The sequence below is a fragment of the Macrotis lagotis genome, unplaced genomic scaffold (assembly GCF_037893015.1).
Source record: "Macrotis lagotis isolate mMagLag1 unplaced genomic scaffold, bilby.v1.9.chrom.fasta BILBYCTG019, whole genome shotgun sequence".
Classification (NCBI taxonomy): domain Eukaryota; kingdom Metazoa; phylum Chordata; class Mammalia; order Peramelemorphia; family Peramelidae; genus Macrotis; species Macrotis lagotis.
In genome coordinates, this window is record NW_027421926.1 from 505,557 (window position 1) to 520,803 (window position 15,247).

The 15,247-nt window shown below is 36.5% G+C and overlaps 1 protein-coding gene across 2 annotated transcripts in view; it reads right to left on the minus strand.

Annotated features, from left to right (window-relative positions):
- Positions 1 to 15,247, minus strand: part of LOC141504008 (uncharacterized) — a 149,188-nt gene that overhangs the window by 93,251 nt on the left and 40,690 nt on the right. For both annotated transcript variants that reach the window (XM_074208856.1, XM_074208855.1), the window contains exons 10-11: positions 7,161 to 7,197; positions 4,669 to 4,732 (exon numbers count right to left, since the gene is read on the minus strand). In XM_074208856.1, coding sequence (XP_074064957.1) covers positions 4,669 to 4,732; positions 7,161 to 7,197 — 101 coding nt within the window. The remainder of the gene's footprint in view (positions 1 to 4,668; positions 4,733 to 7,160; positions 7,198 to 15,247) is intronic.

Consider the following 15,247-nt stretch of genomic DNA (forward strand, 5'->3'; position numbering starts at 1 on the left):
GAAAAAAACAGCCACAGCTACACAGCGCAGCCCAGCCCAGCCCAGCCCAGCCCAGCCAACAGCTTGAAGGGGTGTTGAAAGAACTCTGCTGCAATTGGGTGAGTGTGGAGTGAGGAGCACTGCCTGCAGAACCAGCAGTGAGAATCTGGAGAAAGCAGCCTGCACCCCCAGAGACAGTAAGGGAAGTCTGCAGAAATTTCTCTGATCTCCCTGGGGTAGGACTCTGCTATTTACCTACATTCAGATATAGGTTGAAATCTGGGTTTCCATATAAGATAGCAGGATCCTGCTTATAACCCCAGGGCAGAGAGAAATATGGGGCCATCTACATATCAAAGCAAAGGCAAGAGAGCACAAGACCTTGGAGGAATAAAGGTCCCAGTAGGGTGGCCCCCCAAAAAACCCCAAAGGCTTCAAAGTGCTCTCTTGGGCTGAGGAAATGAGTTAACAATAGGAAAAAAAAGAATCTGACCATAGAGAATTATTTTAGTCTCATGGAAAATCAAAACACATACTTAGATGATGACAAAATCAAAGCTTCCATATCCAAAACCTCCAAGAGAAAGAAAATGGGCTCAGACTATGGATGAGCTCAAAAAAGCAATTAAGGGAGATGGAGGAAAAATTGGGAGCAGAAATTGACCGCGATGCAAAAAAATCACAAAAAGCAAATCAACAGCTGGGTGAAAGATATATACAAAAAATTAATGAAGAAAATAATGCTAAAAACCAGTTTAGGTCTAATAGAAAAAGCAAAACAAAAGGCAAATGAGGAGAGGAATGCCTTAAAAAAGCAGAATTGGCCAGTTGGAAAAGGGGATTAAATAGTCCTCTGAAGAAAATAACTCCTTCAAATACAAAATGGAACAAAAGAAAGCTGATGACTTTGCAAGAAATCAAGAAGAAATAAAACTCTTCCACAAAAGGCCAAAAATTAGAACAAAATGTAAAATATCTCAGTGGAAAAACAACCGACCTTGAAAACAGATCCAGAAGAAAGTATTTAAAAATCATTGGGCTATCTGAAAGTTACAATCAGGAGAAGAGCCTAGACTTCATTTTTCAAGAAATAATACAGCAAAATTGCCCTGAGATCCCAGAAGCAGAGGGTAAAATAGAAATCGAGATAATTCACCAGTCACCTCCTGAAAGAGATCCCAAAAGAATAGCTTCCAGGAATGTTATAGCCAAATTCGAAAACTCCCAAATCAAAGAGAAAATTCTAAAAGCTGCCAGAAACAAACAATTCAACTACCAAGGTTCCACTGTCAGTATTACACAGGATCTGGCAGCATCTACATTAAGGGCTTGTAGGGATTGGAATATGATATTCCGGAAGGCAAAAGATCTTGCTTTGCAACCGAGAATCAACTACCCAGCAAAACCAAACATCCTCTTTCAGGGGAGATGAACTTTCAATGAAACAGGGGACTTTCAAACTTTCCTATTGAGACAACCGGAGCTGAACAGAAAGTTTAATCTCCAAGTACAGGACTCAGGTGAACCATGGAGGGGGTGGAAGAGAAGGACTAACTATGAGGAACTTAATGATATTGAACTGTTTGTATTCCTGCATGGGAAGAAGATATTGCTAGCTCATATGAACTTTCTCATTTATAAGAGTTTATATAGACAGAACAGAGGAAGGAACAGGATATAACAGTATAATATAGTAAAAAGATGGAGTCAGTGGGTGATAAATGAAAAAACTGGGAGGAAGGAAAAGGAGATGAAGAAAAAGCTAAGAAATTTCACATAAGAGTCAAGAAAAAGCTTTGTCAATGGAGTGGAAAGAGGAAAGGCAAGGGGGGAATGAGTGAGCCTTCACTTTCATCATAAATGGCTCAGAAAGGAAGTAACATACACATTTCATAGGGTATAGAAATCTATCTTACCCTAGAGAAAAATAAGAAGAAAGGGACAGGATAAGGTGGAATGAGGGGGAGGGAAGTGGGGAATAGGTGATAGAAGAGAGGGAAGATTGAGGGAGAGGATACTCAGATTCAACACACTTTTTGACAGGCCAGGAAGAAAGAAGAGAGAGAACTGAATAAATGAGAGTGGGGAGAAATTGAGTGGAAATACAGCTAGTAATAGCACCTGTGGGAAAAATATTGAAGCAACTTCTCTGGTGGACTTATGATAAAGAAAGCAACTCACCCCAGAGACGGAGCCATTGAAATCTGAACATAGACTGAAGTACAATTTTTTCTCTTTCTCTATTCTTGAGGTTTCTCATTTTCTGGGTGGGGAGGGGGTTTACAAAAGTTTACTCTTATGTTTATTCTTTTATTTTTTTTAAGGCAATGGGGTTAAGTGACTTGTCCAAGGCCACACAGCTAGGTAATTATTAAGTGTCTGAGGCCAGGTTTGAACTCAGGTACTCCTGACTCCAGGGCCAGTGCTCTATCCACCGCACCACTTAACTGCCCCTATGTTTACTCTTATAACACATACAGTTTAGGTCCATGTGTAGCATGGAAACAATATACAGACTATCAGGCAACTTTCTGTTGGGGGTGGAGGGAAGAGAGGGTGGTGGAAATATTGTAAAATTCAAAACCTTACAAAAATGATAGATACATATTACTATTGTATATAATTGGAAAACAAATGAAATGTTAAAAGGTAAAAAAAAGAAAGATCCATCAATCACCCCCAAAAAGAGATCCCAAAACAAAAATGCCAAGGAATACCAAATTTCAGAATTCTCAGTTAAAAGAGAAAATAATGTAAGTTAAGAAAAAAGAAGTATTAATACCAGGGAACCGGTCAGGAAGTATTATACTGATCCTACAGCTTCAATATTAAAGGATTTGTGAGCCTGAAATATGATATTGTGCATGTCAGAGAAGTCTAGATTACACTCAAGAATCAAGTACTCTGAAAATTTCAGTATATTCTTGCAGGGAAAAGATGAACTTTCAAAGAAATAAAGGACTTTCAAACTTACTTGATAAAGAAGACCAGAAGGGAACAAAAAACTTGATCTTCAAATTCAAGGCTCAACAGATGCATCAGAAGATAAATGGAAGAACGGGGAAATGCTAGTTAATAAGATTAAGCTGTCTACATCCCTAAATCATAAAAACGATTCTTAAATTTCCTGAGAATTGTGTTTCTCTTAGAACAACTGAAGGGAAATTACTTAAGAGAGCATGGGTACAAACCTGTGAGGTGATCCAACTCTTGTTTCTTGAGGTGTGTATTAATATTGGGATAGTTGGAAAGACTGTTCTTGAAAAGAGTGTGTGAATATAGTTTGATTATGATATAATGATGCTAATGACTCTTGAGAACTAAACTTCTATGAGGACACTTGAAAGGAATAAACACTGATGTAGGGTATAGATGCAAGATAGCTAAAAAATAATTAGGACATGCAAAAAAGATTAGGTTTGGATAAGAAGGTTGAGATATTGGAGGATAAAGAATGCCATATGAAGATGCCCAAATGACCTGATATAGTAAGAGTTATTGTGAGAATGGGAGAGCACTGAATAAATATTATTATCAACAGATTTGGCTCAAAGAGGGTATAACGTATCTTCCCAAATGTGTTTAGAAATTTATCCTCTACCCTATAGAGAAATAGGGGAGGGGGAAGGGGGCAGAAAGGGGAAAAGGGAGTAGATTGATAAAAGGGAGGCCAAATTGAAAGGAGGCAGATGTCTAAAGCAAAACATGGGTGAGGAGAATTAAAGGGAAAGGAGAGTAAAAAAATACAAATGGGGAAGATAGAATGGAGGGAAATGCAGAATTAGTAATCATAACTGTAAATGTGAATGGAATGAACCCACCCATAAAGCATAAGTGAACAGAAGATGAATTAAAAAATAGAATTCTGGAGGAGGATCTAATATAGCAGCATTTCCAGAGCTTCCTAAACAATTTGAAGTGGCAGACCCTAAAGTGACAGAACCCACCAAATAAAAAAAAAACTGAGTGAAACAAGTTTTCAACTCAAGATAGTATGGAGGAAGTTATGGTCTATAAATGTTATGGAATATTATTGTTCTGTAAGAAATTATGAGCAGGGGCAGCTAGGCAGACCAGTGGATTGAGCCCCAGCCCTGGAGTCAGGAGGACCTGAGTTCAAATCCGGCTTGGACACTTAATAATTTCCTAGTTGTGTGAGATCTTAGGCAAGCTCCACTTTAAAACTTTTGCAGTTTGGGTCTCCATCTCACTTTTTTGGGTACAACAAGACAAACTTTAAATAAGCCTGGAAGGTTGCCGGTCATGAGCTATAAACTCAGATCCTCTGACTTCAAATTTAATACTCTTTGTAATACAGAGATATATACAAATCATACAAGGAAATATGGAAAGTGATCCAGAAACAATAGCAGGAAGTAAATTGTATATACATTTATTTTGCCTAGTGTGTCAATTAAAAAATAAAACCAAAAATAAAGTTAGAGGTAGAGAAACTTGAAAAAATCCTAACAAAAACTTCTTTGCTGTTATCCAAATGATATGAATTCATCTAGTGCTAAAACTAAGGTTATTATAAAAAATTTTGTATATTTTTGTTGATAGCTATTTTCACAATAAACATTATTTTACATAGCAAACTGAAATTTAAGACTATGAAGACAATTTAAGACTATAAAAAATTAAAGACTATAAAAATTTAAGATTACAAAACTTTGAGAGAAATTTTACCTTAGTATCAAACTCTAATTTTTCATCTGTGGATGGCCCATCATTAGGCTCAGAGTCAAAGAGGCTTTTTAAAAGAAAAAAATAAGTTTAATTTTTTAAATTGTATTATTTTTAGAAGAGAATCCTCAGAAAGTCTGTTTAGTTGTCATGTGCTTTTCCACCAAATATTACAGGATAAAGGATGACTTAATAGAGCAAGATAAGTAAACTAATTATAGTCCAAGATTCAATGTGGCAGAGAAGATAATATTATAGAAGCTATCAGTAGATCTATCTTCCAAACTAATGACACTTAATATTTTTAAACTCCACTAAAGATGATAAATGAACACAATAGACCATGACATATCACACAAGCACTGAAAACTTGCAATGCAAGTGTAGCATTTCATTACTCTGTCTTCCTTACTACTTTCTGACATTTTCCCACTGAGTCTTTCATTTTTCTTGAAGTTACCTTCCACAGATTTCAACTCTACTCCAAGCAGACTTATGTTTGCTGTTCAGTCATTTCATAAGTGTCTGAATCTTTGTGACCTGATTTGGTGTTTTCTTGGCAAAGGTAATGAAATTCTCTTCCTCAGCTGATTTTATAGATGAGGACTGGGTCAGAGGTACATGACTTGCCCAGGATCACTATTTAATAAGTGGCTTGAGGATAGAAGATGAGTCTTCCTAATTCAAACAATGCTCTATCTGCTATGTCTCCTACCTGCTCTCTGGGAGTAGGTCAACTAATTATTATAGTTTCAGAAAAGCATTTATGACCAAGTGCAACCATTCCAAGATCTAATATAATCACTAGCAAACCTGGCTGAGTTAAATTCATCTCTATCCACCTCTCTTTCACTTTGATTCCATTTTCTCCTCCTTCTAACCTTCAGTTATCATCTTCCTTATATCCTCCTCCATCTCTTCAAATCCTTCTTTGACTCATTTTCATTTCCTCCTTTAAAGGGAGCCTTCATCCTTCACCTCAAGTCATTTCAATTTCTAAAGGTTTCTTGAATTTCTTTATATTATTAATTTTTAATCTTTGAGCTTTTCCAAAATTCTATCACAATCCCTTCTCCTGCTCCCTTTTTTCACAATCTTCTTTAATCAAAAGTGGGAAGATAGACCCCAAATATTCAGCTTCTCTGAATCTGATTCTTCCTACCCACCTCCTGACACATTCACTCCTCTCCTTTACCTCTTGTAAGATTCTCTCTTTTCTTTATTTTTATTTTTTCAAAGATGGTGTTATCAAATCTAGGAATATTTCATTCTACTTGATCATCTGGAGAGTAGAAAGGTTTTTTCTTCAGCCTTTTTATTTTCTTCACTAACAGCAACAGACACACAGCACAAAATCTGCACAAAACCTTTTGTGCTGTGTGAATGTGAGCACACTATTGGTGGTCTTTACAGCGAATGGTCTGTGATATTTGTTTACCTTCTTAGGAGCTCCAGAGAAATTATGTCCTTTGAGCAGGATTGCCACTTCTTCTCAAGGAATAATGCCTGCTTGCCCAGATGTTTCTAATTGCAAACAAGAATATTCCTGCCCAAGTCTCAATGTGAAAAGCAGCATTCTACCACTGTTGCCGGTCATGAGCTATAAACTCAGATCCTCTGAATTCAAATTTAATACTCTTTGTAATACCAGCCACTTTCAGGTTCTTTCTATTGCTTTTCTCCTCCTTGCTAAGAAATTACCAGTACCACTTCCTGTCTTGACTTAAAAGATACCCTATACCAAATGACTTAAGGGCACATTGTTGATGATGCCTTTATACGTGATAATCCTGAGCACTTACAAATATTTCCACAATGATAAGCCAAGTCAGATTTGTACTATAGATATGACTTAAAGGCGTCATTAGGAATCCATTCCTGATAGCTCATACATCATGTGGTCATAGCTTCCCCACCTAACAGGGCTTGATCATTCTTTATTCATGTAATAAATATTCATTAATAGTTATTTTAGGGGATGGTGAATAGGGAGTAGATCTAAGTAAAAGGTTACCAAATTCAAATTCTGCCTTTGTAACATAATGGCTTTGTGACCCTAAGCAAGTCATGTAATGCCTCAGGTCTTCTCAGACAACCCTAATACTAATTTATTTTAATAAAGATATATTCTAGGTGTTTAATAAATATGATTCTGGGGGTGGCTAGGTGGTGCAGTGGATAGAGCACTGGCCCTGGAATCAGGAGGATGTGAGTTCAAATCTGGCCTCGGACATTTAATAATGACCTAGCTATGTGGCCTTCGGCAAGCCATTTAACCCCCATCGCCTTGCAAAAATTAAAAAAAAAATAAAATATATGATTCTGTGCAAGATATTGAATTAAAAAACATGATTTAATATCATGTTTTGGATGGTTTATATTGAAGATATGGCACTTTTGGGAAAAGGTCACTTTGCCTTGTATATAAGTATCTATTGACTAGTATTAAGCATGTGAATTAACTACAAGGAATATTCATCTTCTGTAAAGCCTACCTGTTCATACAGTCTCCTGGGGAAATTTCTTCCACTACTGCAGAAGGAAATAAAATACAATTAAAACAGACACCAATCCAGGACATTAATATTAAAAGTATAATTCATGGAGTTTAGGTCAAATTGATTTTTTTGTATGGGAAAAATGACAAAAACAAAGTATACAAAAGGAATTATGCTATAGCCAAGTGTCTTAAGCCTCAATGCTCTGTGGGTGAAAAAGAGACCTACTTAAAGCATCAGAAATCTGCCCAGCAGAAAACATAAGCAGAACAAACAAGGTGACAAAACATAGCCTCTGGGCTTTTTGAAGTAGGTAGATTTAAAAACACCATATTTGTTTAACTTTCTCCCCACACTCCTCACAGATGGAATGTCTGGAGATTTAATACTGCTACATTCAACATGGCATAGCATGACTTGCTTGGCCCATTCTATAAGTCAGGGCAGATCCAGAGACAGATCTAATTAGTATGCCATAGCATATTTCTAGCTCTGCTCCATGGGCAAGAGGTCCAGAAACAATCTATCTTCTAGAGATCTCTATTGTCCATAAAAAGAAGAGACTGAATTGTTGCAATAGATTTTCTCTCTCTCTTTTTTTTTTTAATTTATTTTCACTGCCGGTCAAGATGCTGGAGAGAAGACAGGCACAGTGTTAACTGCAAACCACTGAGAGCCAGCCCCCATACAACACAAGATCCTAAAAAGATGAAGAAAGGCCATAGAAAAGGGGGCCAATGGAGAAATATTTACAAGTAGCAGATTTGAACACAGATAGATCTAGCCCTTCTGAGAATATGAATTGGTCTCCAGCCCAGAAAGATTTCCTTTAAGAAATCAGGAAAGAGTTTAAAAATCAATTGTAAAAACTAAGAAAAGAAACTCAAGAGAAAATTAACATGCTACTAGAGAAAATTAATACCTTACCACAAGAAAACAAACCCTTGGAAAGTACAATTGAACAAATACAAAATGAAAATAACTCTCTCAGATCTTCAATTGGGTAAATGCAAAAAAGAAAATGATTCTCTCAAAACTACACTTGGGCAAATGGAAAACTCCTTCCAAAATATAATTGGCCAACTGGAAAAGGAGTTGCAAAAGATAAATGAAGAAAAATCTTCACCAAAAAAAAGAATCAAATCAGCAAACTAATGACTTCATGAGACAAGAAGATTATGTTAAACAAAACCAAAAGATGGAAAAAATAGAAGAAAATGTAACATATCTCATTAGCAAAACCACTGACCTCGAGAACAGATCAAGATGGTAGAACCTGAGAACTTTAGGCCTTCCTGAAAACACTGAAGAGAAAAAAGCATGGACCTAATATTACAGGATTTGGTGATGGAAAATTGCCCTGATATCATGGAACCAGAGGGAAAAATAGTTATTGAAAGAATATATAGATCCCCTCTGGAAAGAGATCCTAAAATGTAAACACCAAAGGAATGTTGTAGCCAAATTTCAGAACTATCAGATAAAGAAAAAATCCTGCAAGCATCCATAAAGAAAAAATTTAAAGAAGGATTATGCAGTACCTGGCTGCAGCAACATTAAGGGATCAAAAGGCCTGGAATGAGATATTCAAAAGAGCAAGGGAGCTTGTAATACAGCCAAGAATCCACTAACCATCAAATCTGAGCCTTCTCTTCCAGGGGAAAAGATGGACATTTGATGAAAGAGGATACTTCCAATATTTCATGATAAAAAGACCGGAACTAAAGAGAAAATTTGGACATCAAATAAGAGACTCAAGAGACACATGAAAAGGTGTAAAAAAAGAATAAAGAAAAAAAACTGCTATCCAATATGATGAAACTGGCTATATACCCACTTTGGAGAAAGAGTGTCATAACTTTTGAGAATTGTAACTCTATGAGAGAATATATACATAGCCAGAAGTGATGGACACTCATGATTTTCTGTGACTCAGGTAGAATGATTTAAAAACGATACTTCCTTTAAAAGGGGGACAGTAAGGAGATGGGAGGATGGAGGAGATTGAATGGGGTAAATCTCATTATATCTAGTGGCACAAAAGACCTATTGTAAAAGAGGGGAAGAAGGGAGATGAGAACCACCTGAATCTTCATCTCATCAGACTTGTCTTAAAGTTGACTTAGACACACTCAGTTAAGAAACTTATTTTACCTTTCAAGCATTAAAAGGGGAAAAGGGGAGGGTGTACAGGGAGGGAGAGAAAAAAGGGGAACTAATAGAAGGAAGGGAAGAAGGGGAAAAGGGAAAGGAGAAAGAAAGGGGGGGTTGATATAAGAGGGCAAACACACTCAATGTGAATGTATTTAGAAACAAAACACTGGGGAATATTGATAAAGGGAAATAAAGGGGAAATACAAACAGAAGGAAGATAGCATGGACATCAATAAAGACTTAATAAATATTACTTTGAATGTGAATGGGATGAACTCTCCCTTGAAACAAAAGTGAATAGCAGAGTGGATTAAAAACCAGAATCCTATAATATGCTGCTTACAAGAAACTTATCTGAAGCAGAGAGATACATATAGAGTAAAGCTAAATGGTTGGAGCAAAATACATTTTGCTTCAGCTAAAGTGAGAAAAGGATGGGTAGCAATCCTTATCTCAGACAAAGCAGCTGCAAAAATAGATTGCATTAAAAGAGATAAGGAAAGAAACTATATCCTCCTAAAAGGTACCGTAGACAATAAAGTAATTTCAATACTAAATATGTGTGCAGCCAATAGTATAGCAGCCAAATTCTTATAGGAGAAGTTGAAAGAGCTACAGGAAGACATAGATAGCAAAACTCTACTACTGGGAGACTTCAACCTCCTGCTCTGAAATTTAGATAAATCTAATCATAAAATAAACACGAAGGAAGTTAAGAAGGTAAACAGATTGTTACAAAACCTAGATATGATAGACCTAAGGAGGAAACTGAATGGGAATAGAAAGGAAAATACTTTTTTCTGCAGTACATGGCATTTACACAAAAATTGACCATGTGCTAGGACATAAAAACCTAATGATCAACTGCAGAAAGGCAGAATTAGTGAATACAGATTTTTCAGATCATAATACAATAAAAATCATATGCAATATTGGGCCAGGGAAATATAGACCCAGGACTAATTGGAAACTACATGAATTCATTTTAAAGAATGAGTGGATCATACAACAAATTACAGAAAGAATTAATTATTTCATCCTAGGTAATGACAATAATGAAACAATATACCAAAACCTATGAGATATACTCAAGGCGGCTGTCAGGGGATATATGGTATCTTTAAATGCTTACATGAATAAATTAGAGAAAGAGGAAATAATGAACTAAATATGCAACTAAAAATTAGAGAAAGAACAAATTAAAAACCCCCAATTAAATACCAAATTAGAAATTCTAAAAATTAAAGGAGAAATACATAAAATCCAAGGTATGAAAACTATTGAACTAATAAAAATAAAACTAAGAGCTGGTTTTATGAAAAAAATAGTAAAATTGTAACCTCAGGTCAATTTGATTAAAAAAAAGAAAGAAGAAACAAAACTGCTAGTATCATAAATGAAAAGTGTAAATTTACCACCAATGAGGAAGAAATTAAAGTAATAATTCAGAACTATTTTGCTCAATGCTGTGACAAAAAATTTTGACAATTTAAGTGAAATGGATGAATATTTACAAAAATATCAGTTGACTAGATTAAATGAATGGAAAATTTAAATACCTAAAAAAAAACCTATCTCAGAAGAAAAAATTCAACAGGCCATTATTGAATTCCTTAAGAAAAAAATCTCCAGGGACAGTTGGATTAACATGCAAATTCTAGCAAACATTTAAGGAAAAATTGGTTCCAATTCTATATAAACTGTTCTGAAAAATAGGTGAAGACAGATCTCTGCCTCTTTCTATGACACCAATATGGTGCTGAAACCTAAACCAAGAAGTGTTAAAACAGAGAAAGAAAATTATAGACCCATCTTCCTAATGAATGTAAATGCAAAAACCTTAAATAAAATCTTAGCAAAATGACTACAATAAGTAACATTATGATCAAGTAGTATTTATCCCAGGAATACAGGCTAGGTTCAATATTAGGAAAACTTATTATAATTAAGCATATCAATAAAATACTTACCAGAACACATATGATCATATCAATAGATGCTGAAAAGCTTTTTGACAAAATAAAGAACACATTCCCACTGAAAACACTAGAGAGTGTAGGAATAAATGGGTTGTTCTTTAGAATAATAAAACAATATCTATCTGAAACCATCAACAAGCATTATATGCAATGGGGATAGGCTTGAGGCATTCACAATAAGATCAGAGGTGAAACAAGGATGTCCATTATCACCACTACTATTCAATATCATATTAGAAATGTTAACCTCAACAATAAGAGAAGAAAAAGAAATTGAAGAAATTAGAACTGGTAAGGAAGAGACAAAATTCTCACTCTTTACAGATGACGTGATGGTATGCCTAGAGAATCCCAAAAAATCATCTAAAAAACTGCTAGAAATAATTAGCAACTTTAACAAAGTCTCGGGATGTAAAATAAACCCTCATAAATCCTCAACATTTCTATATATGATTAGCAAGATAACGAAGAATGAGGCAGAAAGGGAAATCCCATTCAAAGTAACCTCAGACAAAATAAAACACCTGGGAGTCTTCCAAGGCAGACTCAAACCCTTTTTGAAAACAATTACAAAAAACTACTCACACAAATAAAAACAGATTTAAATACCGGGGCAAACATCAACTGTTCTAGGCTAGGTCAGACTAATAAAATAAAAAATGGCAATTCTAATAAAACTAAACTACTTGTTTAGTGACCTACCAATCAAAATTCCAAAAAAATACTTGAATGACTTAGAAAACTTGTAAGGGGGGCAGAGCCAAGATGGCTACAAGAGTAGATCCTGTCTTAGGCGCTCTCTCATAAATCTTCAAAACTAAGGACTTCAACTAAATTTTTGAGAGACAGAACCCAAAGAGGGGCCCAATGAGACAGTTCTCCTACTCAAGGCAACCTGGAAAAAAGCAGAAAGGCTCTGTTCCCTGGGGTTGGAGGGGCGGCCCACCAGAGGGGTGGCCTGCCAGAGAAAAAGAACTTCAGCCTCCAGGAGGCAGCCACAGGGCACTGGTAGCCAGTGTTCCCAGCAGTGGGGGAGTTTTCCTGAGATATGCCCTGGGGACCACCGGGAACAAATTGGGGGAACAGCAGGGGGGCCTCTGCCAGAGTGAGCACTTGGAGCCCAGCCCTCAGAGCAAACGGAGAGCAACTTGGCCAAGGAAGCACTGTTCCGGGAAACAGAAGAAGCCAGAGAAGGTGAGCAGGAGCCCCCAGGGCATGAGCACATTGAACCCCCATAGGGAGGGGAGGGAAGAGAGAGAGAGACTGCAGAGCTCTATTCTCTGCCCCTGAAGCAGGACTCTGTGGCTCTGAACACATTCAGATCCTGATCACAGTCTAGGCACCCCACCAATAGAACAGCAGAGGCCCCCTCCACCTCAGCCCCATGGCAGAGGGGGACACATATGGTCATTCAACACCAGGAGGGAGGACAGAGCCTCAGACACTGAGATCCTTGTGGGATTGTGCTAAAAGCTCAGGAAGCACGCCCAAAACAGGCTTAGGCTGGGAAAATGAGCAAGCAGAGGAACAAGAGGAACACCATTGAGAAATGCATTATCTATGATCCCAAGAAGGATCAATATAATCAGTCTGAAGATGAGGAAGCACAAGCTCCTGCATCTAAAGACTCCAAGAAAATAGAAATTGTGCTCAGGCTATGACAGAACTCAAAAAATACTCTGAAAATTAAATGAGGGAGTTAGAAGGAAAAACTGGGAAAAGAAAGGAGAGAGATGCAGGAAAAACATGAAAATGAAGTCAGCAGCCTATTCAAGGAAATGCAAAAAAATGCTGAAGAAAATAGCATGCTAAAAACCAGCTTAGGTCAAATGGATAAAACAGTTCACAAAGCTACTGAGGAGAAGAATGCTTTAAAAAGCAAAATTGGCCAGATGGAAAAAGAGATAAGAAAACTCTCTGAGGAAAACAAATCCTTAAGACAATGAATAGAACTCAGGGAGATTGATGAATTTACCAGAAATCAGGACTCATTACTTCAAAACCAAAAAAAATGAAAAATTAGAAGAAAATGTGGAAACATCTCATTGAAAAAAACAACTGATATGGAAAACAGATTTAGGAAAGATAATTTAAAAATTGTTGGAATACCTGAAAGTCATGATCAGGAAAAGAGACTTGATATCATTTTCAAAGAATTACCACAGGAAAATTGTCCTGATATCCTAGAAGCAGAGGGCAAAACAGAAATGGAGAGAATCCACCGATCCCCCTGAGAAAGAGATCCCCAAAAAAACAACCCCTAGGATTATTATAGCCATGTTCCAGAGCTCCCAAGTCAAAGAGAAAATATTACAAGCAGCCAGAAGGACACAATTCAAATATGGAGCTGCAGTCAGGATCACACAGGACTTAGCAGCAACTACATTAAAATGTCGTAGGGCTTGGAATACAATATACTGGAAGGCAAAGGAGCTTGGAATGCAACCGAGAATCAACTATCCAGCAAAAATGAATGTCCTCTTTCAGGGAAAAAGATGTACTTTCAGTGAACCAGGGGAATTTCAAATATTCCTGTTGGAATGACCAGAGCTGAATAGAGGGTTTGATCATCAAATACGGGCCTCAGGTGACTGAGCGTACTGATGGGAGAGTGAGTCCTGGAGTACGGGGTGGAACAGTTACTGCTAAGCTAGAGACAGGATTCAAACCCACATCTTAATTCCAGGTTAATAACAGTCTCAGAGGCAAATCACTCAACCTTTCTGATCTCCAGTTTCTTGAGAAAGGCACTTACCACAAAGGACTGTTTGAGGATCTGATGAAGTATATATGAAAACCCTGGCAGATCCTAAACTAAGTTAATAACAGTGATGATTATTACCTCCCTTAAATCCAGAAAATTAATGTTTGCAAAATTGATTTGAATGTGTTTAACATTCTGTTTGTTCTACTTTGTGCTATTACTTACCTATTTCTGAAGACTCCTTCCAGTCCTCCAGGAGCAGGAAAGATATCTTAGGGGAAGGATATTCCAAAGCCTAACAGTCTCTTTGTAGATGTTCAATAAATGTTTATTGAAAGTGATGCTATGGGGAACATTTATTTAGGCAATTAAAATGCTTCTAAAATTATTACCTGAGAAAATTTGAATTCAATGAGACTCAAAAGCCACAAATGTAAAATAAAGTTTTTTAAAAAAAATCATAGGGACTACACATGTATCACTTATATCCAATTGTTATTCTAAGGGAGGGGAGAAGGGAAAGGAAGGAGAGAGAGAATTTGGTACTCCAAATTGTTTAAAAATCAATATGTAAAATTGTTTTTAAGGTATTATATAAAAAGAAAATATTAATATTATTAATAAAAAGAAAATACAAAAAAAGAAAAAGTTTTAAGTAAATTTATATTGAGAAATAAAAAGTCAAGAGTTTCCAGGGATTCAATGAAAAAAAGTGGAAAAGAAGATGGCTTAGCCTTACCAGATCTAAAATTATATTATAAAGTATTAGTCATCAAAACTGCCTGGTATTGGTTAACAGAGTAGTGGAAAAGTGGAATAGACTAGGTGCAATAGCAGGAAATGATTATAGTAATCTGCTGTTTGATAAATCCAAAGAGTCCAGCTATTGGGATAAAAACTCATAAAAACTGTTGGGAAAACTGGAAGTTAGTATGGCAGAAATTTTCAAGTTTCTGCATTCCCATTTATTCTGTCCTCTCTTTCACCCTGTCCTATCTCAAAAGTGTACTGTATCTAATTACCCTCTCTGACTATCTTTCTTCCCTCTCTTCAATCACTTTGACCTGCCATGTTCCCTTTTGCTCAATTCCTTTCCTGTTTTCCACTAGGGTAAGATAGATATCTAAACCCTGTTATGTGTGCATGTTATTTCCTCTCTTCCAATGAGATTGAAGGTTCACTCATCCCCCCAACATTCTCCTCTTGCATTCCATTGCAAAAGTTTTTTCTTGACTCTTACATGAAAT